The 27,608-nt window shown below is 41.6% G+C and overlaps 3 protein-coding genes across 4 annotated transcripts in view; 2 read left to right on the top strand and 1 right to left on the bottom strand.

The window, feature by feature from the left end:
* Window positions 1-27,608, top strand: part of LOC121849966 (acetyl-CoA acetyltransferase, cytosolic-like) — a 236,732-nt gene that overhangs the window by 86,320 nt on the left and 122,804 nt on the right. The gene's annotated exons all lie outside the window — the stretch shown is intronic.
* On the top strand, window positions 212-27,142 carry LOC121848015 (uncharacterized protein KIAA0895-like). 2 transcript variants are annotated; one of them, XM_042339582.1, is made up of 7 exons: window positions 212-302; window positions 10,290-10,957; window positions 18,533-18,676; window positions 20,913-21,045; window positions 21,747-22,052; window positions 24,422-24,519; window positions 25,910-27,142. In XM_042339582.1, the coding sequence occupies exons 1-7, from the start codon at window positions 278-280 to the stop codon at window positions 26,066-26,068; spliced, it is 1,533 nt and encodes a 510-aa protein (XP_042195516.1). In that variant the 5' UTR covers window positions 212-277; the 3' UTR covers window positions 26,069-27,142. The 2 variants fall into 2 exon arrangements, with proteins under 2 accessions (XP_042195516.1, XP_042195519.1); XM_042339585.1 differs by lacking the exons at window positions 212-302; window positions 10,290-10,957 and adding an exon at window positions 16,676-17,138.
* Window positions 7,232-8,421, bottom strand: LOC121849967 (non-structural maintenance of chromosomes element 3 homolog). The gene has a single exon (XM_042339602.1). It carries the CDS (start codon window positions 8,335-8,337, stop codon window positions 7,498-7,500), a length of 840 nt encoding a protein of 279 aa, XP_042195536.1. The 5' UTR covers window positions 8,338-8,421; the 3' UTR covers window positions 7,232-7,497.

Here is a 27,608-nt window from a genome sequence, read left to right on the forward strand (position 1 = left end):
TCGTGCGGAATATATATATATATATATAGATAGATAGATAGATATAGATGACATATGATTATTTATTATAGATGCATAGGATTTCCAAAGAGTGCACCGGTGCCTCCACGCTGTCCCGGGCGAGTCAGAGAGGCGCTGTCGTTATCGCTGTCTGAACGAAAACCGTCTGTGCCCTCCGGACTGCGGGGGAGGGGTGGGTGGGTGGGGGCCGAGGAGGGGGCGGGAGGGGGACCGACCTGGCGGACTGGACCGTGTGCAGTGCCGGAGTTTGCTGGGGATGCTGGAGTCAATTCGAGTGACCGGTACGTGCTTTTCTTCGCCACACGTTGTCTGCAGAAACCGCACCTCTCGGTGTGTTGTGAAAGGTCCTTCTCGTCGTCGTCCCCCGTCCCCCCCACAAAATGTCACTGGGGGGGGGGGGGGTCGAGGCGAGTTGTGGCTTATCTGCTCCCATTCAATCTCCAGAGCACTGGGGGTTCGCCCCCCCCTCTCCCCCCCACCCCCGACGCATTGCAGCTGCAGTCGTGTGTGTGTGTGTGTGTTTTTTTGTGTGTGTGTGTGGTAAAAATTTTTTTTAGCATTAAATCTCTCTCTCGTGGCTCGAACATAACGTGTTTATTCAAGTAGGAGATGTTTAGTAATATTTTCAGGGATGTGCAATAGGACACCCCCCCCCTCCTCCCCCCCTCCCCCCCCCCTCCCCTCCCCCCGAACTTGGACTCATTTCGTAATGCATATACCTTTTTTTTAAAAAAACAACTCCCCAAATCAGAGCAATGTTATTGACTGGTTGATGCTGAATGATTGATTCAACCAGGAGACTGGGTTTGAGGAGTGCACTTGTTGTGATAATAATAATAATAATAATAATAATCCAGAATATTCTGGAGTTTTGATTTGATTTACATTTGAATGATCGGAGGGTATCTTAATTGCAGAGCCTTCCCTGCCCCTGGGGTTTTGGTGAAATGAAGTCCATGGTGGGCTGTTGGTTTGTTGTACGTGGTCTGTGAGAGCAATGGGCTTACGTGGAGTCCTGTAGCTCGGTGGTTAGAGCGCTCGCTCTGCAAGCGAGAGACCTGAGTTCAATTCCAGGCAGAGGGCGAAACCTTGGGCAAGTTTCCTTACTCCACACAGAGCCTAATAATAATAATCCCTCCAAAAAAGCAAAAACAATAATAAATTGGTCGTTTTCGATCCACGACTGTTTGTGGGACATCGCTGTGCGCCATTGGCTGCCGCGTTCGCCCACAAATATACAGTCAATTCACTTTACAGTGTGTTCTGTGAAGCGCTTTGGGACGTCCTCCCGACGTGAAAAGCGCTATATCAAATGCGAGGATTAGTATTATTATTATTAATGGACTGAATGACACTTTCTCATTCCGTGCATTGTGATTCATACGATTCTTGCCAATTTGTGCAATCCTGCTGACTGAATTGCATTTAAGTTTTTTTTAAAAAAACTAATGTCATTTTAAAGGGAAATTACCTACATAGAAAGAAGTGTTTGACAAACTAGTCCTCATTTGCTTACATTCAACCTGTTGTATCCTCGTGGATCATATCGGATTGCATCATCATATCAGTTGTGCGTGATATTATTTTGGTGAACATAATGGCTGGTTCTTGGCTCTCAAGATGGGAAATTCTCTGATTTGCTGCTCTTTTTGTGTACCACTTCGACCGAGGCCTAAAATTCCACCTAGTCTTAGCCTCCTGCGGGGAAGGAAGTAAGCCGAGTCTCCTTGAAGTTGAGCTGGCTGCAAGGCTGTAATCAAGGCAATCCTCTGTGGTGGTCTGAGTCGTCCAGTTCATGAGCCAGACAGGTCTGCAAATCTCTAGGGCGCTGCTGGTGACAGACCAACCAGCCTGGCTTGTCAGTAGGATTCGGAGGGGCAAACTAGTCACTGGGAGCAGGGAGTATTCACACTCAACCTGTTAACCCTGCAAGTCAAAGACCAAAACACACAGTCAATTCACTTTACAGTATATCCTGTGAAGCACTTTGAGATATCTCAAAGACGTGATAAGGCGCTATATCCAATGCAAGGCTTATTATTATTAAATGTGGGTCGTGGCTCAACAAGTAGTGGGATGTTTGCCACACAGTGTTTCAGTGGCAAGCTAGCTGGTACCCCAACACGCTCACTGGTTTCCCTAAACATTGGTTCTTGCCAACCTGTTCATATTCTCTGAATTTAGGTATACATGGTGCATCTCTCCAGGGAGAGCACCCGTTTTATTATGGGCACAGGGAAATTTCCATGTATAACAACAACAACAGAATTATATTTGCATAGCGCCTTTCACGTCGGGAGGACGTCCCAAGGCCGCTGGACAGTCAGCTGAGGGTCGGGATTGGGAGGGTGGAGGACGGGGGGAAGGAGGGTGATCAAAGGCACGGTTGAAGAGGAGGGTCTTGAGATGGGTCTTGAAGATGGCAAGGGAGGGATTGAGGTAGAGGGACTGCGGGATGGAATTCCAGAGGGTGGGGGCAGAGTAGCTGAAGGCTCGCCAGCCAATGGTGGGGCAGGTGCGGTGGGGGACATGAAGCTGGCCAGAACCCGCTGAGCGGAGGGAGCGGACAGATTGGTAGGGGGTCAGGTGGTCGTAAGGGAAAGCAAGGCTATCGAGGGCTTTGAAAGCGAAGACCAGGATCTTGAACTGTTTCCTCTATGTGATGTGAAGCTAATGGAGTTGGATGAGGATGGGAGTGATGGAGCCTGGTGCAGGAGAGGACATGGGATGCTGAGTTCTGGATGATCTGCAGCCGATGGAGGGAGGAGTTGGGAGCTGCCGACAAGCAGGGTGTTTGCATGGTCAAGCCTAATGTTATGAATGCGTGTATGAGGGTTTCAGTGCCCTGTGGTGTGAGACTGGCAGAGCCGAGCGATGTTGCAGATGTGGAGGAAGGCAGAGCGGGTCATAGCATGGATGTGGGGTAGAAAGGATAGTTGAGGGTCAAACAAGACGCCATGTATAAGTGGCATGCATACGTGGAACTCTGTATGGTTGGATACTCTTAGTGATGCGTTTCTGCATGCGTTCGACACCTGGATGACCATTTTGCTTTGAAGTATAAGATCTGTGGAAAAATCTTAAATTCAAGTCTTAATATTGGAAGCTGATTTTTTTTAAGAACTACAAAAGACTTCCAAATAAAACTAAACGTATGAATTTTTGCAACTCTGCATAATCCAAAACTTTGAAAATAAAATAGTCTTGCAGGCCAAAACTGGATGGAATTTGAGCCTATGAAGTTGAGATTCTTTATGAGTAAACACTTGGGTATGGTCCTGGGAGGCCATCTGATAGCCTGGAAATAAATTTTGTATCTTTCTAATCATGATTGTGTAAAACAAGAATACTGAAGGGACAGTTGAACCTCACTACAGTTGCCTTTCCCAAACTCATTGCACTCTGTGGAATGTACTTTTATGATTAAACTCCTGGATCCTGATTTATTTTCTGGAGCTTAAATGGTTAAGGTGCCTATAAAGAGAGGTAAGTAGGCAGTCATGCGTGCTACAAGTCAACCAACAGACTGATATAATGGACTAGACTCTACACTGATGTAGAAACATTCGCTACATTTTGGCTTGTTTCTACTACACCTTTGTTTTTGTGATGTTTTATATGTAAACAGTGAATTGTGAAAGTAAAAGGCAGAATGAATGAATCAGATTCTGTGAGGCGAGTGATTGTTTTGAGAAGTGCAATGATCTGCAATATCAATAACTATTTGTGAATGTTATTGTGACCAAAATGGATAAAATTGAAATTGTGTGATTAGAAACTGTCTGTGTGGTGACCTACTTAATGTCTGTATTTTAATAACTTCAGAGACTTCTTGGAAATTGAATGTCAATTAGGGATAAAATTCAAGTGGAGTAAGAACTTCAACATATCTGTTTCAGACCATCTCAATTGTGTGCAATGTTTTACTTACTGTATAAGCAATCAACTCCATTCAGTAGTGTATTCTGTATCAACAAATCACCTGTGTTTGATGAGGTACATGGATTGCAATCTTGTTTTGGCTTCCAATATATTTTAGAGGTTAGTTTATAGTTTCCAGAGATGATTTATCTGGGACCAGACTTGTTCCATTCATTAAGTATGTCCATATCTGCCAGAGAGGATAGAAGAATCACTGAGGATTCAATTCATTGAAAAGAGGTGCAAAATATGGTTACTCTTGTTTGGTCTTTAATGTTTTGTAAAATATATCAAAGAGCTGTTAAAATGGAAGAATTAGAATTACAACAACAATTCACAAAAATTTGTACTGATATAGTGCCTTCCAGCAGAGTGCTTAACTGACGGAGCCTGATGACTATTAAAGATTAGTTTGTCAGGAAAAAAAATTAAAATTAAAGTTTTGACTTGCAAATTACAAAACCATTTGGAAACACTGACATCTGGAGCTTCTATCTAATTTATTGTTTCCAAATCAGATTTAAATCCTGGAACTGATATTTTAAAAGTCAACATAGATGTTCACATTCCTTCATTGTTATATTAATTAGGAGTGATTGTTCACTCCTGCTTTGAAAATGAGAAAACAATTGCTGCTATTAACATTGGGAACATGCTTTTCATAGAAAACAGTATAAGCTGCAGCAACTCCTTTTATGTTGTCACAGAGGACTTGTGATCTCCTTACACAACATAAGGCCTTGTATTGTATTTGCATCTCCATTCTTTTCTCCAGTCATCTGTTAATCTGTGTCTTGGAAACCAGGAGGGTTAGCAAAAGAATCGGGAGAATGAAAGAAATGTCTTAATTTGGAGTGTTGTTAAGGTAGTGTATTCATTTGCCACAAGTGGTTATTGAGGCTGGATCAATTGAATTATTTAAAAGGAAACTGGATAAGCAGCCAAACAGTAAAATGGAATGAGCCAGAAAGCAGGATTAATAATAAAAGGTGAAAGAAAATCCGGTACTAGTGGCAGATACATCGGTTAAATTGGCTTCTCTGCTGAAAATTTATTTTTTAAACTTTTGGAGTACTATTGTTTTACATTTTAGAGCTTCATTTAATTTCTACATGAGCGTTCGCCAAATGTTTTTGTACTTTTTTTGTTGCTGGTTTTCTATTTTTATTGGAACAGAATTGAAGGACTTGATATGAAGATGTTGGTTACCAGCATTACTGTGATTCATTGCCATTGGTCAATCCAGCAGCCAGCTTTATAAGTTTTAAAGAACTTATTCTCTTTCCACTGCCTGAAACCCTTGTGCTTGTATCGATCGCTTACATTTTACAACCAGCTGTTGGCTGCTTCAAGACTGTTGATGAGATTCAGTAGGAATGCCTGCAATCCGTTTTGTAAAAAGGAATAATAATAATAATAATCCTTGCATTTGATATAGCGCTTTTCACGTCGGAAGGACGTCCCAAAGCGCTTCACAGAACACACTGTAAAGTGAATTGACTGTAAATTTGTGGGCGAACGCGGCAGCCAATTGCGCACAGCAATGTCCCACAAACAGTCGTAGATTGAAAATGCCCAATTTATTATTGTTTTTGGAGGGATTATTATTAGGCGTGTGGAGTAAGGAAACTTGCCCAAGGTTTCGCCCTGCCTGGAATTGAACTCAGGTCTCTCACTTGCAAAGCAAGTGCTCTAACCACTAAGCTACAGGACTCCAGGGGGAATGAAGACAGGATGGTGTCACTTGATGCTTCTCATTGTTTTAAGCAAAGTCTCGGAGCCCAATTTGTATAACAACAACAATTTGCACTTATATAGAGCCCTCCCTGCAGGGAGCATCTCAGAGCACTTAACAGTGGTGGAGCCTGACTCCGATCCAGGGGGAGGTGTCCGAAAGCACGGTCGAAGAGGAAGGTTTACAGGCAGGACTTGAAAAGGGGGAGAAAGGGGGCAAGGCGGAGGGATTGAGGGAGAGTGTTCCAGAGTTTTGGGAGCATAGTGGCTGAAAACGTGACCTCCGATGGTGGGGCGGAGGGTGCGAGGGATGAGCAGGAGGTCAGTGCCAGTCGAGTGGAGGCACCGAGTGGTGGATTGGGGAGTGAGGAGGTCAGAAAGGTAGGGAGGTGCCCAGGGAGTGGATGGATTTCATTCCCGGGGGCTCGAACCGGACGCCTAGATTGCACAATGGTTCGGTGAATCTGAGGGAGAGATCAGGAAGGTTGAGGAGTTTAGATCTGCAGGAGTGAAGAAGTTGATGGGATCCAAATAGTATGGACTCCATCTTGTCCACATTCAGCTGCAAGAAGTTTGCACTCATCCAGGCCCTGATGTCAGGCAGACAAGCTGAAAAACATCGGCGGACCTGGAGTTGGTACTGGAGGAGGCAAAGTAGATTTGTGTGGAAGTTTACCCCGTGTCTGCGGATGACATTGCCCAGAGGGAGCATGTAGACAAGGAAAAGAGGGCCAAGGATGGAACCCTCGGGTATCCTGCAGGTGACCGAGCAGGGGTGTTAGGAGAAACCATTTGCCGAAGTGAAACGGAGGCATTTGGTTAAGTAGGACTCGAACCATGCGAGTGCGGTCCCACTAAGGTGAATGAGGGAGGAGAGGCAGTGGAGGAATATGATGTGGTAGACTGTGTTGAACACGCCAGAGAGATCCAGGAGGACGAGGAGGCAGAGGGAGCCCCGGTCACAGATAGGGAGGATGTTGCTTGTGACTTTGACAAGCTGTCTCCGTTCTGTGGGCAGGATGAAAACCAGATAATCTCCTCACTTCCCAATCCACCACCCGGCGCCTCCAATCGTCTCTCGCACCCTCCGCCCCACCATTGGAGGTCGTGCTTTCAGCCACGACACACCAAATCTCTGAAACACTCTCCCTCAATCCCCCATCTTGCCCCTTTTATAAATCCAGCCTGAAAACCTTCCTCTTCGACCATGCTTACAGCCACCTCTACTGCCCCCCCCCCCCCCCCCACGGCTCAGAGTCAGGCTTATTTTTTCAAAATAATAATAATCCTCGCATTTGACATAGTGCTTTATCATGTCTTCGAGACGTCTCAAAGTGCTTTGCGAATATACTGTAAAGTGAATTGACTGCAATATTTTGTGGGCGAAACGTGGCAGCCAATTGCGCACAGCAATGTTCTACAAACAGTCATGGATTGAGTAACCAAATCATCATTTATTTATTTATTTATGGAGGAATCGACTAACAACTGGATTCCTACTTACTGCTAGGTAAACAGACACGTGTGTGGGGTAAGAAAATTTGGCATAAGGTTTCACCCTGCCAGGGAATCAAACGCGGGTCCTCTCGCTTGCGAGGCGATTGCACTGCTGTGTAAGAAGCAAAGTGGGCACTTTCTTTCACAACCTATGTGCACCACTCACATCACGAGCTGGTCTCTGTTAATTCAGCGCAATGGCTCAGTGGCAAGAGAGGAGAGCAGAGATGAAAGAGGGAAGCTTTGTCGCCGTTTGAGGAGAGTTTGTGCAGTCAGGTGCTTCTTGAGAGGGGGGGGGGGGAAAGCACCCGGCTCCGAGGGCACTCACTGCGCAAGGGACGCTGCCTCCTGTTGGGCCTCTTTATATTGGGTGTTCCATGTTTTGGGGTCTTGGTTGTCATGCATCTTTGCCACAAACTCCAGCACTTTCATCTTGGAGGTCTCTCTGAAAGCTCGGGCGCCCCAGCGGAATTCATACTCCACCGGATCCGTGTGAGCCACTCGGCAGTACTCCAGGTACCGCTGCCGGACGAACTCCTCCGTGACCAGTTTCTTCACGTCGCCGAAATCGTCGTGCCTCTCCGCGGGGTCGACCCGCAGCCTCTTCAGCGCGTGCCAAAGCAGGGAGTCCTTCACCGCGTTGCCCTTCATGAAGATGATGGAGAGGATCACCAGCAGCAGGCCCGTCTTCGGGGTGGCGGGGCCCCAGTTCATGCGGTCGCCCTCCCGCCTCGGCAGCCGGTTCACCAGAATGTAGGCGTGGTTCTTCGTGTCGATCTCCACCAGCTCCATCCCGAAAACCTGCCGGAAGGTCCGGGCGGTCCGCCGGATGATCTCCGAGTAGATGGACCTGTACTCCTTCAGCACGTTCTTCGTGATGTCCTTGCGCTTGACCGGCACTTTCCGCTGCTCCATGATCAGCACGTACTGGACCACCTCGCTCACCTTCCGGTCGACCACGGCGGCCGGGGTCAGTTTGGACAGGTGGCGCTGAACCTGCGAGGCGGTCGGAGTCTGGGAGCGGCTGCTGCTGCTGCTGCTGCCGCCGGCGGCCGCGGCCACGGCCTCCTCCTCCTCCTCGTCGTCGTCGTCCTCCGGGTCCAGCTCTTCAGCCTGCAGGCTCGGCCGGCCGGCGTGGCGGAGCGAGGCGCTCGCCCGCGGCATCGTCAGCGGGGGGGAGGAAAAGCGAAGCCTGGCTCCGCTAGGCCCTGCCGCGCAGCCGCAGTGCTGGCTCGCCAGCAGCGCCGCCGGCGGTTGGATGCGCGCGCAGGTTCCGCCCGCGCGGCGCGGCGCGGCTGGGGGGGGGGGGGGGCGGGGCTGACGTCCTGACGTACTTCAGGTCCTTTTGGTCGCAGCCACAGAACGGGCACTACAGGCTCGAGAGGGGCTGAATAATAATAATCATAATAATCATAACAATAATCATAATAATAATCATAACAATAATCATAATAATAATAATCATAATAATAACCATAATAATAACCATAATAATCATAATCACAATAATCATAATAATAATCATAATAATAATCATAATAATAATCATAATAATAATCATAACAATCATAATAATCACAATAATAATCATAATCATCATAATAATAATAATAATAATATTAATCTTTGCATTTGATATAGCGCTTTTCACGTCGGGAGGACGTCCTGAAGCGCTTCACAGAACACACTGTAAAGTGAATTGACTGTATATTTGTGGGCGAACGCGGCGGCCAATTGCGCACAGCAATGTCCCACAAACAGTCGTAGATTGAAAATGACCAATTTATTATTGTTTTTGGTTTTGGAGGTATTATTATTAGGCTCTGTGTGGAGTAAGGAAACTTGCCCAAGGTTTCGCCCTCTGCCTGGAATTGAACTCGGGTCTCTCACTTGCAAAGCGAGTGCTCTAACCACTGAGCTACAGGACTCCAGAATGGCCCTACATATTGTTCCTAATGCTACTCCTAATACCTCTCTGTGCGCATCTTTCTTTTAAACTATTACTTAATAATAATAGTAAGATTCATTTGGTCATTTCAATCCACGCCTGTTTGTGTGGGGTGGGGTGGTGGGTGGGGGGGAAAACGCAATTGGCTGCCGCGTTTCGCCCGCAAAATACACGGTCCAATCCACTTTGCAGTCTATTCTGGGAAGCGCTTTGGGACGTCTCGAAGACGCGATGAGGCGCTATATCAAATGCAAGGATCATTGTTATCGATTCCCGTCTCTTCAGCGTTCTGTATGAAAAATATTTTGTGACCTCAGTTATGACCATCTTAGTTCTGAATTTAAGCATTTCCCCCCCCATGTACCTGACCCCTCTACCAAAGGGTATAGTAGTTCACTATATAACCTTTCAAATTCTTTATTGTTTTAAATGCCTCAATCAAATTTGAGTTAGTATGCCTGACAGACTTTTAATTCACAATTCCGAGGAGCATTCGGGTTTGTCTAAATCGTATTTATATGCTACAGTAAATCTTTGTCAGACACATCTGTCACCAAACCCTGGTTAGCTTTGGTTTACCTCCATCTGTATTATCTTCATTCAAATAAACACATTTTCTCTTTCAACGTTATATTCAGTGTTCTACGGGAAACTGAGAAACCCAGTGTTGTAATTGGAAATAGTTACACTGTTTTATTGAATTTACCCCCTTGTTTAGAAGCAGAGCACAAGGCATGCGATTCAGGAGGGGGATAAATTCAAAACGAATCTGCGGTAACACTATTTGTGTTCAATGTATGGAACAGGCTCCCTAGGGAGACGGTGGAGGCAGAAAGTGTTAATTCTTTCAACAGCAAATTAGATTTATTTTAGGAAATAATATCGTGGGATACAGTATATAGTTTGGGACGTGACACGTGCATGTGACTGCCAGGATGGTGGAAGGCGAACTGGATGGACCTTGTTTTTCTTTCGTGTAGCAATTCTTATGTTCTTATGTTGGGGATTTGACCTATCCCAAAATGGACAACATTGGAATGGAAATAGTGCCTCTCCAATCCAATTTGTATGATGATCTTGCTGTTTGGAAGGTGGTTGTGTGCTCAGGATTGAGATGAAAATATCCATGTAAATTAATTGTACCTTTCCATTTTTGTTTTCCATGCAGAAAAGCTTCGCTGGCCAGAGGTAGAGCTCACCAAGAAGTCCATACTGCTGAATCCTACTGGAAAAGAATATACAAGCCAAACTGGGTTCCAAGAAGTTTCAGTCAGTATTCTCAAAGAAATCTTCAATGGAACCAATGGCTACAATGTTTTATTGCACTCAAAAGGAGAGAAAAAACACTTGTCCTCCAGCCTTCATAAGAAGCATAGGAAATCCAGCAAGCCATCAGCTGTCTTGCGGAGTAAAGAACGCCGAGCCCCCAGCGCCCCTCTTCCATTGGTGGGCAAGGAGTGGTACCTTGGTAACCGGTGCACTCCCCTGATTGTGGGAAGTCTAGTTTCCAGCACTATGAAATTCCCTTGCAGCATATCTGTAATAGGAAGTGGCATTGGGCTGTCCCAGAGACCTAAAAGCAAGATAAAAAGGCTGTATTTTACAAGTCTGCAGAAGTCCAAGCCCACGGTCGGCCACGTTCAAGTGAGGGACAGCGAAGGCTCTGTTCGTCGGCAGTGCATACTGAGTGCCATCAAACCTTCAAACGTGGAAAAGGAACGGATCAAATTTTTTAAGTCTGACTTCACCTACAATCCTCAGTTTGAGTATGCTAATCCTGTTTCACCCCACGTGTTGGCAAGGCACAGTAATGCTTCCGATACATTTCTTATTCAGGTACAGCAATGTTTGATTGAATGGGTTTTAAAAAAATGTTGTAGTTATTGATTTGTATGAAATTGCTGTTAAAGCAAAATTTATTTTATTGAGTTCTGAAATGCAGAATTCTATTTAATGACTGTAAATTTTAATTTAAACATATGGGTGGAAAAATCTGACAATTTATTACAGATTTGATAAACATTTATTCCCAGCAATTACCTGTGTTGGCGATCCTCCTCTTCCTCTCCGCTCCCCCACCCGCCCCCCAAAAAAAAATCCTTGCCAGCAGGACCCAGTCATGAATAGATGACAAAATACAATGCTTCTTAAGTGACAAAGAAATGTAGTGCAAGGGAAAAATACGTTCAACAGGTAACTTTTTTTTTAAAAAAGCATGGGGTTAAATCTGGATTTGGAGTTGTTATCCTTGAAAAAGTCATCAAATGATGGTGTAGTGAACAGTGCTTCTAAAATGGCTCACTCTCAGTGAGGCTGATGTAGCCCCAAATTAACTATCAACTATTAAAGTATAGTTGGATTTGCACTGAAGAGAATCTAAATAATGTATAAAGAATAAAGTATACTTTAATAGTTGTACTTAAATTTATGTTAAGATCTTTTAAGTTATGAAAAATAATTTGTTGTAGTTGTTGTATTCTGTGATGTGGCATTATACTGTGACTTCCTGAGTGGACTGGAGTAGGACAGATGTTTTATGCGATGTCCTGGCCAACAATGTCACTCACTCCATGTCTGTTTTTTGGGTCATTGCTATGAGCAACTGGCTGCTTGCTGCATTTCGCCCACAAAATTCACAATCAATCCACTTTGCAGGATATCCTGTGAAGCATTTTGAGATGTCTCAATGACATGATTGTAGTAATAATCCTTGCATTTGATATAGCACTTTTCAGGTCTTCTGGACATCTCAAAGCGCTTCACAGAATATAGTGTAAAGTTAATTGACTGTATATTTGCGGGCAAAAATACAGGCGCTATATCAAATGCAAGGATTATTATTAATAAAGTGGATCTAACCATTACAAAAAGTAAAATATTGGATGCTTCAGGATCACACAGTGTGGATAACAGTCCAAATGGTGCTTAATTCGATGTTCACTGAAAAGTCTTGCTTACCCTTCCACCTGGTGTGACCTGGGACTTGCGCCAATTACTTGTTATAATTAACAAGCTATAAGTAACTAAGATGCCAATTTGCATTATATCTCTTGGCAAGACTGACATAATGATGGTAAGTATCTGTTTTCTGTTAACAGGAACAAGAAAAGGAGAAGTATTTTTGAATGGTCTTGGTTGTTCATTTTCTTAAACGCATCTCTCTCTCTCTCTCTCTCTCTCTTTTCCTCTCCGCCTTAATCACGGTGAAGCTTTTTCAGCAGAGGTCAGTAAAAATCAGTAGTGCAAGCAAATCAAAATACGAATGGGAAAGTACCAGAAAAAAATACCAAAGAGAGCAAACATAGTTTGTTAGCATGTTCAAGACCTTATAAGTCACTCAACCATCACACTACAATTGACACTATCTTCCTAAATTCTGGGATCATTTCAATTGAAATAAACTGAAACTGGAAAAATAACTTGCTTCTAGTATTCTTCCCCCTCAACTTTTCATTGTTAATAATGACAATTCATTCTTATAATATCCTTTGTATTAGTTAGGACATATTGTTTTGGACACCACTAACCTAGGACATATCGTTTTTGCCACCTCTATTTACTAACTGTGAATGGTTGAATAATAAGCCTTGCACTTGATATAGCGTCTTCAAGATGTCTCAAAGCTCTTTGTAGAATATACTGGAAAGTGAATTGACTGTATATTTTGTGGGTGAAACATGGCAGCCAATTGCACACAGCAGTGTCCCACAAACAGTCGTGAATTGAGCGACCAATTTTTTTTAAAGGGATTGTTACTCCCGGGAAAGCGATCCGACAATTGACTAACAACCGGGTTCCTACTTACTGCTAGGTAAACAGAGGCAAGAGGAGTAAGGAAACTTGCCCAATGTTTCGCCCTGCCGGGAATCAAGCCCAGGTCTCGCTTGCAAGGCGAGCGATCTAACCAATACGCTACAGGATTCCACATTATCATGAACTGCTCAAATTATCCTGTCCAGATGTGAACACATTGTTTAGTCAACAATCTCTTTTAATTTGCTTCTCTCCAAAGTTTTGAACTAATAAATCGATAAGCCACACATTTCTTTAACTCTCACTTGAATTATCTTGTAACCACTTTATCCACTTTGAGTCAATGATTAAAGAATAATTTTTTTCCACAGCTAAATAAATTATTAAATATAAATACTTCTATTTCAGTCTTAGTAGCGCGTGAATTAATTCTGTTGTCATTACACCATCAATTATTAAATTGATTCATTCAGTAGTGAGCTAATTGGACAGTAGTAGTGACATCTGACAAGCATAGATTTGAGCCCTCACTAGATGGATAGCAGGTACCAGGAATTCCCTGCGAGCTTCCTGGTGGACAACACAATTCAGCATGAAATGGGTGAGAGTATTGCCAGTATCTTCCTGTCTACAGATTGGACATAAATCCCTTCTGATGAGTGATGGTTTCACCCTTTGGAGGTGCGTTATTTCTCTGCAAACCAATTGGGGTTGATTCCAGGGCCTGGGTGTATGAACGTGTTCATGAACTCAGACTCCAAGTAACGCCTTCCAGCACCTGTCACCCCAAGCCTCAGAGTTTCCTCATCAGCATGGTGGGAGGACCTTTACAGCATAGCTTGTGATATTCCAGCCATCTTATGTTCTCAAGGTCCAAGTTCATTGGCACGTTCCAGGCTTACTCAAGACCAGCTGCTTAATCCAGGTCCTTGTGTGAGGGGCTTTGGCAAATAGACGTGCCTGCTGTGAAGTGTTATAGGTCAGTGTAGGCCAGTGTCCTTTCTGTGTTTGCCACAAATCCACCTCATGTTTGTTGCAAATGGGCCAGAGTTATCCTCTCCACTGCATCCCCAGGAGCTCAGAACCATAAAGAAGAACTATTTACACACAGGTCTTGTATGCCACAAGCTTGACCTGGATTGGGACCTTGCTGTCCGTGAATAGACAATCACGATCAGACTGCCCTTCGCCCTTTCTCCTCACAATCCTTCACGACAACCTTTGAGTAAGTGTACACTTTATAATGGAATTTTATGTCAATAATTCACACCACTAAAAATCTGTGAATTTACAAAAAGTAAGATTACCCCCACCGTCCCCATGCAGAATTTTGACCAGCAGAACCATCACTTGTCGCTGTTTATTCACTTGTTGTGAATTGCAGAACAGTGTTATTATAAGCTGACTGCCTCTACCCAGAAATTGATGGATTTAATTGAGCAACTCTTTAAAAATGCTTATCGTTATTCTTGCAAAATCCTCATTTTTTTTCAAACTGTTCATCTGTATAGTGGATCACTGCATTTATTGATATTTCTGAACTAATTAGAGAACTGTACAACAGCACTACCACCACGGCTACTGTGCAAAGTGAAAAAATATCGTTATTTGCAATCATTAATTGTTGAAGTTTACAAGGTCCACCTTACTATGCACATCAGTAATATAAAGTTTTTGAACATAGGAATTAGGAGCAAGAGTAGGCCATTCGGCCCCTCGAGCCTGCCCCGCCATTCAATAAGATCATGACTGATCTTCTAATGTAACTCCATGCCCGCCTTATCCCCATATCCGTTAGTCCCTCTATCCTTTAGAAACCTATCAATCTCAGTCTTGAATATGTTCAAGGACGGAGCATCCACAGCCTTTGGGGGTAGAGAATTCCATAAATTCACTACCCTCTTGAGTGAAGAAGTGTTTCCTCAACTCTTCGAAAGGGCTGTCCCTTAAGACTGTGATCACTATATATATTTTTCCTATCCTTTGTGTATTGCAATAGCATTTCTATAGACAAAACAGTAGTCAATGTAGAGTTTGTCTAAAACTGTAAATGATCTGTCATATTTCGACAGAGCAACCATTTCCTCTGGTGGGGGAATCCAAAACAAGGGAAGCATCATCTTAAAATTAGAGCTAGGCCATTTAGGAGTGAAATCAGGAGGCATTTTTTCACCCAAAGTGTAGTGGAAATCTGGAACTCTCTCCCCCAAAAGGTTGTGGATACCTATTCACCCTGCCATTTGCGTATCTCTTGGATCTTCTACCTTTAAGTCCTGCCTCAAATCCTACCTCTTTCAACATGTTCAAGGTTACTTCTGACACGGGTCACAGAGCCTCTATTTCCAACCTATTCTGATTTGTAAACATCAGCTATAAAATTATACAGTTTAAAAAATGTTATGAAAGGAGTGCAATTATCTTTTAAACTTATCCGGATCTTTGATGCTTGAAGAAATCTGAAGTGTAATATATTAGGTTTGTCGTGTAAATTTTCTCGTGTAATGTTGGTCATCAAGTGCAAAGGAAAGCTTGCAAGGTCAGATATTTAATGTTTCAAACTCTGAAGCATTGCTAATGTGGAAAAGTGATGGATATCATGATCAAAATTTCGACTTGTATTGAGCTGGTAAGAAGGCCGAACCTGGTTCATAAAAGGGAAAAAAATATTGTATCTGTAGTTTAACATTAATAAATAACTTGCAGCTTGCCTAGAGAATAGAGGAGGCTTTTGCAGTCTGAAAGTCTATAATTGCTCATCAAATGCAATTAGATGCAGTTGGAAGCCTGGTGCTTTTTAACGTCCATGAGGAACGCTACAGAATGACGGACCACAATAAGTTTGTACAGAAATGACAGCTAAGAATTGAGTGCTTCAGAAAATGAACACAAAGGGATTAATAGGTTAGCTGGCAGGAATCTGGGACATGCATTTCCTTAATAGCAATGGTGTAGTGTAATAGTAAATAATTAAATACCACGTTGGGAACTGAATAACAGTCCCAGCAGACAGTAATGAATTCTGTCTCTTGGCCAAGTAGGGAAATACTGCATTTAATTAAAGGAATTAGACATTTTTACAATGGTGGAAGGGATTGAGGGTTATTAGTGTAAGATGGTGTTTCAAAATGAGACCACCTGGATTAATGGTAATGATATTTTCCAACCATGAACAGTCTTGTGTTCCTACAACATTTATTTTATGTGACCTTGGTATTGCATTTCTTCTGGGTGAAACCTGATGTGTGAAGAGACTGGCAGCTGGAAATGTGAAGTGCTTTTTACAGAGACTTTTTTTTAAAAAGCCTTGCATGGAGATGGCATTGCATTTCTATTTCACATTGATTTTATTAATTGCTAATTATTTCACTACAACAGAGTGTATTTAAAGGGTGGATCCAATAGGTTTTCAAAATATGACTGATTTTGATTGCTTAAATTGAGAATGATTGATTGATTGGTTAGTTAGCTAGATAGATAGTTAGTAACAAGAAAATGTAAATTGGTTTTCGGAAGAAAAGAGTTTAGAAGACACACCCAATATCAAGACAAAGGGTTGTGGACCCGAAACATTGACTCACTTTCCTTTCTTCCATAGATGCTGCCTGACCTTCTGAATGTTCCCAGCGACTTCTGTTTTTGTTTCATATTTTCGCAGAAGGCTGTTGACATATGAAATGTCTTACACAAAATAACTCAAGCCGGATCAATGAGGGCCATTAAGAGAAAAACTGGACAGGAAGTAATATTAAATGGTTTAGGCAAAATTGAGGGTAATTCAGAGCAGATAGCCCCAGTGAGGAGCTCTGACACGAGTGGCAAAATCTTTTTTTGTGCTGTAAACGTTCTTTGATTCTATTGTCAACATTTAAACAAAACCTCCTGGGGAAAGGTGTGCACAAAGAAAATAGATAGAATGAGGAATAGAATAACAAAAATTTAGAAAAAAGGAAATCATCGCTAAGAAGGCTACTTCACTATGACTAGAAATGGCAGATCTCGTGTTTGTTTCTTTTCAAATTCATCACTAGATGGCGTTTTATTTTCAATATGTACAGTATGAACATCCATTTTTCCGTGATCCAGTAAAATACTGCAAATGATTTTAGTTTTTTAAAAAAAGGTGGATTTGTTGTGTGTGACTTGCATAATATTGTCTCAATGGTCTTTTCCTTTCATTGTGTCCAGTAAAAGAGATGTTACGCTGGGAATAAATAGTTTGAATGTGGAAGAGCAACTCCTGATCCTCTTGAATTGGAATGATCAGGTATCATTTTCACTAAAAGATCCTTTTACAGTGCAACTGACCTGGAAGAAATCAACAGCTACTGCAAAAAGAGTTCAAAAACAATTCAACGAAGATAACAACCCTCAATGCACTTTTTGTAAAACTGTTGATAAATGATCTGTTAAGAGTTTCGTTGTGTAGCTCTGATTGTAAGTTGTTAAATTTGTGAAGTTTTGCTGCTCTTATGTCAGGCCTGAACATGTCCATGTACTGTTCCTGATAAATCTGGTCCCAGTGGGGGCTGGTTTAGGACATCAGAGCCCCACATTTCTCATGCTCTTTACCTTAAGCCTAAAATGGTGAGGTTTTCAGGCCTCAGTTTTCAAATTCCAGACTGAACCTGCTGTATTACACAGTGTCAAAATATTCAATCTTCTAGGAGACAAATTAAATTTCAAGCAAGGCGTGAGAAGTCTACTATTGCCCAAGCTTACCATTGTTTTTTTGGTCAGCCGGGTGTCTGATGCATGCGGAAACCCATCACCATGCTTAAGTGTATCCAAACCAAACTGAGATTTCCATGCTTCCCACCTACACATATAAATCCCAGAGACATTATTGGAATGGAATGTGCACTCTCTCCCTGGAGGGACACATCCTGCTTATCTAATTTCAGAAAGCATTAGGCGCAGATTGGCAAGAGCCTTTGGACCCCAGAGTGTGTGTTAGGGTACTGCTGGAGTCTAACCAGCTAAAACCGCATAGCTTGTCATTAATATTGCTGTCCGGCATGCATTCCCGCTGCTTGTCCAACTGGGACCACCCTACTTATTAGGGCTTTGGCTTGCAGGGTTAACAGGAGCTGAATGGTATGGCTCCCTGCCCCCAGTAACTAGTCTGCCCTTCCAGGTCCTGCCAATGAGCCAGGTTGGCTGTGTTGTCATCAGCAGTGCCCTGGACTACTGCGGACCCGCCTGGCTCAGGAACCAGACTACGGACGCATCCTGCAGACTACAGACCACCACATAAGGCTGGTTCGATTCTGACATTCCACGGCCAGGCATGTCACCTTGCAGCCAGTTCAGTTCCAAGGAGACCCTGCTTACCTCCCCCACTGCGCCCCCCCCCCCCCCCATGGATAGTCACTAGTTGGTTCGACATCCGACAAGAGCAGGTTTGAGCCCTCACTAGGTGGATGGTAGGTACAGTGATCTCCCTGCAAGCTTTACGGTGGGTAAACGTATCTCAGCATGAAATGGGTGATAGCATTGCCACTATCTTCCTGTCCGCAGCTCAGGCACACATCCCTTCCCATTCTCATTTGTCTTTGCTTCAAAAGTAGGATATACCAATATCTGTTTTAAGGGCAATTTTTTTTTGTAAGCTTCCTGTTTTATATTTAATTGCATTTGGTCTTTTTTTCCCCTTCTTAGGCTGTGAGGATAATGAAGAGGGCACTCCGGAAATACGGCAGCTATGAGAAATTTGAACAAGTGACAGGAGGCAGTCTACTATCCAAGAGCCGTATCTGGTATTTTGTGAAGAAATACATGGAAAAGGAGGACTGTCTGGGTGACGTAAGCTCTACGTGCAAACTGAGTTTGTTTCTTTTTGATAGTCACTTGACACTAATACTGTATGTATAAAGTTTCTTTTCGGTTGGTAAATCTTGCTCAGATCCAACATTTTTCATGTTCTTAGCTTAAAACTACTGTTTTACAATTTAAAATAACGCAGAAATTTGAAAAACAACCTTTAATTAAAAACAGCCTTAATTTGAAAGGCAATTTTCTGTGGGTTTTTTTCTTGTTGTCGTGGAAAATCAACCTCCAAATTCTATTTGAATCTAAGATTTTTTTTCCCCAAATTCCACAAAATCTTAAATTTATACAGTGCTCTTAAGCCTAAAAACATGAGAAATTGTGGACCTAGATTAAGGATATTCTTGGTGTCTGGAGCTCAGGACCACTCCAGAGCCATTGGTGGAGATGTCCAGATTATTAATGCTCTGTGTTGGGGAAGGGAATATTAGACGGGGGGGGGGGGGGTGATAGACTCGAGGAGTTGAAAAGATGAGTCAAATACCTCTAAGGGGAGGGGAGAAATGCAGGGGAAAATATCAAAGGAAACCAGTGGCAAAAATTAAAACGATCACACTATATAATAAGAATAATTCTTGCAAGAATGACATGATAAGGCACCATATCAAATGCATTTATTTAGCGCCTTTCATGCAGGGTAGAGTCCCGGAGCGCTTGACAGAGGCAGCCTGACACAGAACCGAAGGGGAGGTGACGTCTCAAAGCGCTTCATAGGATATACAGTAAAGTGGATTGATTGTATCTTTTGGATCAAACTATAAACAATTTGTATGTGTGCAGGTCTTATGGTAATTTCAGGCACCTGCTGTAAACTCAGAATGGTTAGTGTTATATTTGGTATTTTGAAGACTCATGTCGAGTACCTGATTTGTAGGTAGCTGGCTACTGGTTCAAGTCCCAGGCTGCAGGCTGGTTGAACTCAGCAATTTGCCAGTCTGACCTTATTATAGTGTATACTTTGCTCCCCTTGCAGGTCATCTATTGAAATGAAAGTTGTTGAAAAATAATTGGAATTCAAATCTTTCCTGTAGCATCCTTTGGGATTCAGTCAGTGGAAGCTTTTGTATTTGCTCACATTTTTTCCAGCACGTTGCAATCTGATAAAGTGGGAGCAGGCTGAGGAATGTGAGGGATGGCTAAATATGGGCAAACATTTTTTGAAAAATATACATTAAAAAAAACAAATACAAGGAACCGAAAGGAGACACTTATTTAGTAGAACTGGTTTTATCCCATTATAACAAATGTTTGCCAAGAGGAACATCTATTTTTGCATAGCAAAGAAATACGTAAACTGTTTTCTTCTTTTTGTTGCTAAGGTCTACATTATGTCACGCAATGTAAAAACACGGAGCTTTTGTTTTTCTGTCCAAACTAAATTGGTAAGACAATGAAAGCAGATAGGGTTGTTGGCAGAATTATTGTTGTTTATACTTGTAAAGCTATATCTAGGGCCAATAGAAAATTATGGAAATTTTTGCCCAAAATTAGCCATTTCCCAGAGTTTATTTCCTGGCACCCAGTCATTTTAAGCATGAATACTTATGTTGTATTAGTTGGTTAGCCTAAACCCTTTCCCAGCATAAGTGATTGGAATAAATATGTTTCAGAAATAGATTTTTTTAATAAACCCCAGAAATATAGATGTATATTTACATTATAACAAAGTACAGAGTACAAAGCTCTGGAAAAGGGAATCCACCCTATCTACATCAACCCTACCAACCTGGCCATTCGCTTCACTCAGCAAACATCGACCTGCTTCATGTCCCTCACACTATCCACACCACCATCAGAAGGCAAGCTTTCAGCTATCATTCCTCGCTCTCTAGAATGCCATCCAGACTCCCTCAGTTTGCTACCTCCCTCAGCTTATTTGAGGTCTGTTTCAAGGCATACCTCTTTGATTGTGCTTTTGGTCATCTTTCTCCTCTCCATCTGTTTTGCCTCCATGCCTGGCTTGGCTGCCCAGCCAGCGGTATAAGTGCTTCGAGACTTCTTACCAATGTGAAAGACACTATATTAATGTAAACTGTATTCTATTTGTCTGGTTGACTGGATACAATTGGTGTGGTTTTGAGATAGGCGCTGCAGTATTATTGGTGTTTCCACCACATGGTAAAGTTTACTTGTTACAGTCTTGAATAAAATGATAGTTGGTTGCCTCAGATGTTCTTCTACCACACCAATTCCAATATGTTTCCTTTTGCAGATTGCAGTTCATCTGACAGATGATCTGCTCTCACGTGCATCCATGACTATAGTGAATGGACGCCCAACTCTGACAATCAACGTGTCAACTGCTCGAGAGCACTGGCTGGAGGGAATGCTGAGACACGAGATAGGTGTGAGAAATCCCATTGGTCTTTCGTAGCTCAGATTAAGGTGTAGTTTGGAAGTAGATGAGACAGCGCTACGATCTGTAGGTCAACACACTTAACCCTTGAAGTTTGTTCATTGGTGTTTCTTCCAGCAATGCCAAGTTCAACTTTATTCATCAGGGAAAAGGTAAAAATGAAGATGGGGATGGGAAGAGGTGCAGGGGTTTCAATTAACAATTCGTAATTAGATCATAATTACCTGGATACTCTGGAGGTGAGTCCCTCAACGCTGTTCTTAATGCTTTGTGTGAAACCAGGCTGGACATTCTACTGTCAGGTAGTGACATTATGGCTACTTTGAATTTTATTCAGTAAAATGCAAACTGGCAGTAATTAAGGAACCAGTTTTATGGAGGTCAGCCTAAAGAACTGTGGGGGTAGAGGATGAGTTTGCGTTTGACACATTGATGGTAAATCCTAATTGATTTCAATTAAATTTTCTAATTTTAGTTTAGTACAGAAAGCTGTGGGGAAGGTCCACTTCCCAACTAGGAACATTTGCATTCAGAATGGCAGCTGAAGTAAAGTCATCTTGCATTTTAGTTAGGGTAGAGTCTAGGTAGAGCAAAATACCTCTGTAAATGCGGGAGACAATATGCCCCATTTTTCAGCCAGGAATTTTAAATGTTTGTTTTCAACATGAAAATCTTGGGCTCACTGTGCAGGTACCCACTATCTTCGAGGTTTGAACAACAACATGCAGCCCTGGTGTAACTGGAATGGTCGTAAGAAGCATGCACTTAAACCAGTGAACCCAACTGAAGAGGGACTGGCCAGCATCCACAGTGTCCTGTTTCGCAAGGACCCTTTCCTCTGGAGGGCAGCTCTCCTCTACTACACAGTCTACAAAGCCAGTTTTATGTCCTTCAGTGAGCTCTTCCGAGATATTAGCAAGTTTGTGAAGGACCCAAACACTAGGTGGGATTACTGCGTGCGAGCTAAGCGTGGTCAGACTGACACATTACAAGCAGGTAGACACTCATTTTGACAATGCAAGTGTTTCCATTGATCAATATGTGAAATGGGAGTGTGTGGAACTTAAAACAAATCCATTTGCATCTCATACTAAGTGGCTAATGTCATTTTGTGAAGAAGTGTGTATCATAGATTATGAGAACACAATGTTATTTAATGTTCAGATTTATTCAGTTGTAGGACAGCACTGAGTCCTCATCACAGTGAAAAAATGTTCTGCAAATTGTATTTTATTCATTTACATTAAGGGAAATCCCATTAAAAAGACCTGGGGAAAAGATTTTCATTTTTAGTGATCAGCAGACAATAGACCCTCTTTTGGGAGGCTATTTTACATGACCCTGACACAATAGAGGGAGGAGACTCACTTCATTTTTCTGTGTTCCAACTTGCATGCAATCCAGATATTCATTTTAAAAACAGCAGATCAGAAGATGACATTTCAAAATGCCAATTTTATAATTGGAACTTCAAAAGTCCAAGAATACTAGCCCTTTAAAATATTCCTATCATCAAATATAAATATGTACACCTAACAGTTGTAATTCAAATTCATGGGATGTTGAACATGGCACATAAAACTCGCCCAGAAGCATCCTCTACACCGATCAAAATACAAGTGAGTTAGCAATGAAATTCATTCATTTCCATCATTATTATTATACTTGGGGTAACTATTCAGTGCTAAGCTATCTGATTATGGAATATGTTGCCCTTGGGGTTAGAACGTAGTCAATTCATATTTATTTCAAAATATTTAGCTGGCTTCATTGCTTGCAAATTACCCACTAAAAGTTCTTTTTTCATATGGTTTTAAACATTTTGAAACCACAAGATTCAATTCCCTTCCCTTTCCTATCTCGTGTGTCTATATACCACTTTACCCTGCAAGAAGTTAAATGTGATCCCTTCCCCCCCCCCCCCCAGGAATGTTACAACAATTTAGCATGGGGAAGTCTCATTTATTATCTAACCCTTGATGGATCTGCACCTTCCATAGCCATAGCTTAAATGAATACCATAAGCTGCAACATACGACAGTGTAATTTATAAGACTTTCAAATCTTGATTCTTTTGCACTGGACTAGATGGTGGCTACTACTCAAAATGTGTTGATGGAAAATTTGTAGAGATAGAAATCTTGCATTCACTTCTGTAGGATTTCTATACAGAGAATCAGAGCATTGGATTAGTCAGGGGTACATCCCATGACCAGGAGACTGTTTGGACAACTGTAAAACTGGACCAGTTTGCTTTGAATAAACTGCAAATATTTCCAACTAATAAATATAGCAAAGGGAATGCAATGCCTATTAAATATGGGAAATAACAGGCAGAAATTAGAAGGTTCTAAACATGATTATGATTACAACTATGAAAAAAGCCCCAAATTGATTTTTAAAAATTCTTCCTCTTATTCTTCTGTGATTCTTTTTGCAAGACCTTGTAATTTCTAAAAATAAATAAAAATATAAGAAATGGTCTCACATCCACCATTGCCATATGATGAAATCCCATCCTAGTTTGCCATACAGTTCCACCATCAAGTAAAATGTGAGAGTACACTCTCTATTGAAATGCACAAAGTGCAGGAAAGGCACAATGTACTTTTGGAATCCAATCCAAGTTCTGCCTTGTGTTTAGATTGCTTCTTGGTAGCATGTGTTATCTGAAGTGAAACGGAAACTTTTTTTTTGGTCACCCGGTGTCTGATACATTCGGAAACAAACCAAGCTGAGGTTTCCATGTACTCCCAGAGATAGATTGTTCAGATGGAATGCACACTCTCTACCTGGAGGGATGCATCCTGCTTACCTAATTCTGGAAAGTATTAGGAGCAGGTTGGCAAGAGTCCAGAGTATGTGTTGAGGTACTGCTGGTATCTTTACCACCCAAAACTGTACAGCCTGCCATTGATATTGCTGTCTGGCAAGCTTTTCCACCGTTTGTCCAGTTAGGACCACCCAACCCATTAAGGCTTTGGCTTGCAGGGTTAACAGGAGCTGAGTGGTATGACTCCCTGCCCCCAGTGAGTGGTCTGCCCTCCAGGTCCTGCTGATCAGCAAGGTTGGCTGTGCAGTCATCAGCAGTGCCCTAGAATACTGCTCAGCGAAACATAACATGGCATCACCAAAGTTCTGTAATGGACAGAAATGCAAAGGCTTCAGAAGTATTAGTAAAAGCATTTGGAGTTATTCCAACTGTGAGCTTCACATTATAAGCAGCATTAATAGAACTCCATGTAGGCCTTTAAGACACTTAAATGAGCAAAAAATGAAAATCGTGCTTTACACTGAGTGATTAGAATTGAATAAATAAGTGGAGACCTGACCTGATTTCCTTTATGACGCTTGTTCTTCTTTAGGTTGTTTTAGCAAAGATCAAGTATATCTAGATGGCATTCTTAAAATTTTGAGACACAGAAGTAGCATCAACTTCCAGCTTTTAACAGCACTGGGAAAGGTCAGTGAAATGTAATGCTTGTTTGGAATTGTGTATGTCTTTCCTGTGAGCTTTGGTAGGAACATAAGATTATACAGGACCAGAAAAGATCATTATAGTCCATCTAGCCATTCCCTAAAGGATTTTGATGCTTGTAAATTAAATATAAAACAATTGTGACACTGTGTACATTGGGTCAACTAAGAAGAACTTGCATTTTGACAGTGCCTTCTCACACAAACATATTAAAGTACAACACAGGTCATTATAGTCAAGATGGCAGCCTGTCTTATCTAGTCTGATACTCCAGTGCAGTGCTTTGTCAGAGATGCTTGTTATTCTAATGTGATGTTAAATTGAATTACATCTACCTTTTCAGGTGGAGGTTGAAGGTCCCATTGCACTATTTAAAATGAGAAGGGCTATTCTTCTAGTGTCCAACAATCCCCTGATAAAATTGGTTATTCACTTCATTGCTGTGTGCAAAGAGGCTGCCACCTTTGCCTATAAACATATAGTCACTACACTTACAGTAAATCTGAAGTGCTTTGAAACACTTCAGTGCTGTGACACTGAGCATTTGTAAGAACATGGAGCATCATTTTACTGCCTCTTTCTTGTTATTTTCATTCTATCTCATCTCCACATTGCAAACACCTTTTTCACAGAAGTGTGTTAGTTCCCTACTTGACTCAAAACAAACTTGTTTTGTGGCATGTTTAACTTCCTTGTCAGGTCAATTGTCACTGCTGCAGTCTCACTTCACAAAACTTACATGTTTAATATGGAATTTATTTTCCCCCAAAATATGCAAACCAAGTGGTGGAAGCCCTGACAATTCTAATGTGTAGGTGTGCCGATTTTAGACATTTTTCGTGGTTTGACCAATGAATGTTTATTTTTCAATTCTTACCATTGTTTGGTAAAAAATTCTAAATGGCCGACTTGCAGCTTGGCATAACACCATGAACATCACAAACAGACTATATGTCTGTGACACGGAAATCAGCCACGTTTTGTTTAACATGATAAAAAAAAGTCTGCAAAAAGTATTGATGAGAATTCAGTTCAGTCGAAGTAGGACAAACCAATGTCTATCACACTAGCAAGCCTGTATGTAATGCCATCTTTTAAAGAGACAAGTCCCAGTCTTCCCATATTTGGTTGATGGCTTATGTGTCAGGTTGGACAAGACTCAAAGATATGGCGAGTAATCTAACATTGCAGAATATTATCCAGGCATATTCTTTAAAAAAGATATTTATAATGCGGAAGAAGGCCATTCAGCCCATCATGTCTGTGCTTGCTCTTTTGAAGAGCAATGTGCATAGGAAGTGGTTTGGACAAATGTTATATTTATTGTGCATAGAAAAGCAAACATGATTAGTCTCTTATCTTTTGTTTCTGTCAGGTTTCTTATGAAGATATAGAGAAGCTGAAGAGTATTGCTATGTTACACCATGTGCAAATACCTCACTTCCTGCGGGACCAGACTCGATACAAGGACGAGTTGAATAAGATCATGGAAGTGAATGGGTTGACGGACAGTGAACTCCAGTTATTGGTCTAAAAAAATCCTTAAACTGATACAAATATTGAGATCTCCAAACAAATATATGACCACATTCATCTTTGCTAAACTAAGGTTGTCATTCAGAGTTCGAAACTTGTTTAACAGGCAATTTATCTTTGGCTTGGTCCACTATTTTCAGTTACTAAATCACTGAAAGAGGATCAGAAATTTCTAATTGAGGTGTGAAGTACTAATATTAAATTAAATAGGTATATTTTATGTTTTTGTCACCGAGATCAAAACTAAATAACGTTTTGTAAAACAAAAAAATTAAAATCTGCGGGAGAAGAATTGCCTAAAAAACATTAATTTGTACAAAATAGAACACAAAGATAAATTGAATTACAACTATTCTAAGTAAAAAAAGAAGCAAGGCAAAAAAGTGTGGCCAACAGCATGATATTTAGAAGATAACACCTGTGCCCATATACGTATAGCACCATTTATCTGTACATCACCTCATTGTGGTATACTATAAAATGCTGCTGTTCTGTTCTTGACACATCCAGCAGCATTCACTTGTAAAAAAATTCACAATATAATATAGTAAACTAAATCTCCACAAGTACAGAAGAACTACGACAATGGTCACATCACAATGGAATTTCTGTGGAATAAGAATGCTCTACCTGTACATTTCAAACATACCATTATTATAAATTGTTCAATTCTGTAAAACTGTAAATTTTTTAAAAAGTATAATTTTCTTTGATCTGCAGGAGCGTTCACTAGGAAGTTAGGAACACAGGAACACATCAAGAACACAGGAGGTATTGATGTCAAAGAAACTGAGACTTGAAAGAAGGCTATATATCAGAGGAACAGTTATAGCTGATGGGGCCAATTATGGGATTAGTAGTCCTTTATATTTTGGAAGATACTTGAAAGAACCTCCAGAAGTTTCAGTGGGTTCTTTTATGTTAAGAGAAATGGTTTATCTCTGCACTCATAGACAAATAAAATATAGTCCTTACAGCATCTAGTGCCAGAGGTCAAGTCCAACAAAGCATAGATTTATCAACAGGATTTGAAATAATTTATAATATATAATAATCCTTGCATTTGATATAGCGCCAGATTACGTCATTGAGATGCCTCAAAGTGCTTCACGGGATATAATATAAAGTGGATTGACTGTGTTTTTGGTGGGCGAAACGCAGCGGCCAATTGCGCACAGCAGTGTCTCACAAGCAGTCGTGGATTGAGTGAGCACATTTTTAAAAATTTGTTCTGAGGCATTACCCCTGGAAAGCAACCCACCAATCGACTAACAGCTAGATACCTACTTACTGCTAGGTAAACAGGTGTGTGGAGTAAGGAAGTTTACCTAAGGTTTCGCCCCAGCCTGGGAATCAAACCTGGGTCATCTCGTTTGTGTGGTGAGCGCACTAATCACTATGCTACAGGAATTGTATACATTGAGACTTTTCAGGAAATCAAGTATAGATAAGAAAAGGATACACAGTATAAAAAATCTTCACTGCTATGCACTCTTATCCAACTAATTGAAACTTGAGAAAAGAAAATAGCCATAGGA

The sequence above is a fragment of the Callorhinchus milii genome, unplaced genomic scaffold (genome assembly GCF_018977255.1).
Source record: "Callorhinchus milii isolate IMCB2004 unplaced genomic scaffold, IMCB_Cmil_1.0 Scaffold1, whole genome shotgun sequence".
Classification (NCBI taxonomy): domain Eukaryota; kingdom Metazoa; phylum Chordata; class Chondrichthyes; order Chimaeriformes; family Callorhinchidae; genus Callorhinchus; species Callorhinchus milii.

What these genes read in the sequence shown, in the direction of transcription:
- LOC121848015 (XM_042339582.1), top strand. Translation starts at nt 278, where the DNA reads ATGCTGGAGTCAATTCGAGTGACCG. An exon ending in GGAGTCAATTCGAGTGACCG is followed by an intron (nt 303 to 10,289) that starts GTACGTGCTTTT and finishes TTTTCCATGCAG; the next exon opens with AAAAGCTTCGCTGGCCAGAG. An exon ending in AGGAGGACTGTCTGGGTGAC is followed by an intron (nt 18,677 to 20,912) that starts GTAAGCTCTACG and finishes TTCCTTTTGCAG; the next exon opens with ATTGCAGTTCATCTGACAGA.
- LOC121849967 (XM_042339602.1), bottom strand. Translation starts at nt 8,337, where the DNA reads ATGCCGCGGGCGAGCGCCTCGCTCCGCCACGCCGGCCGGCCGAGCCTG.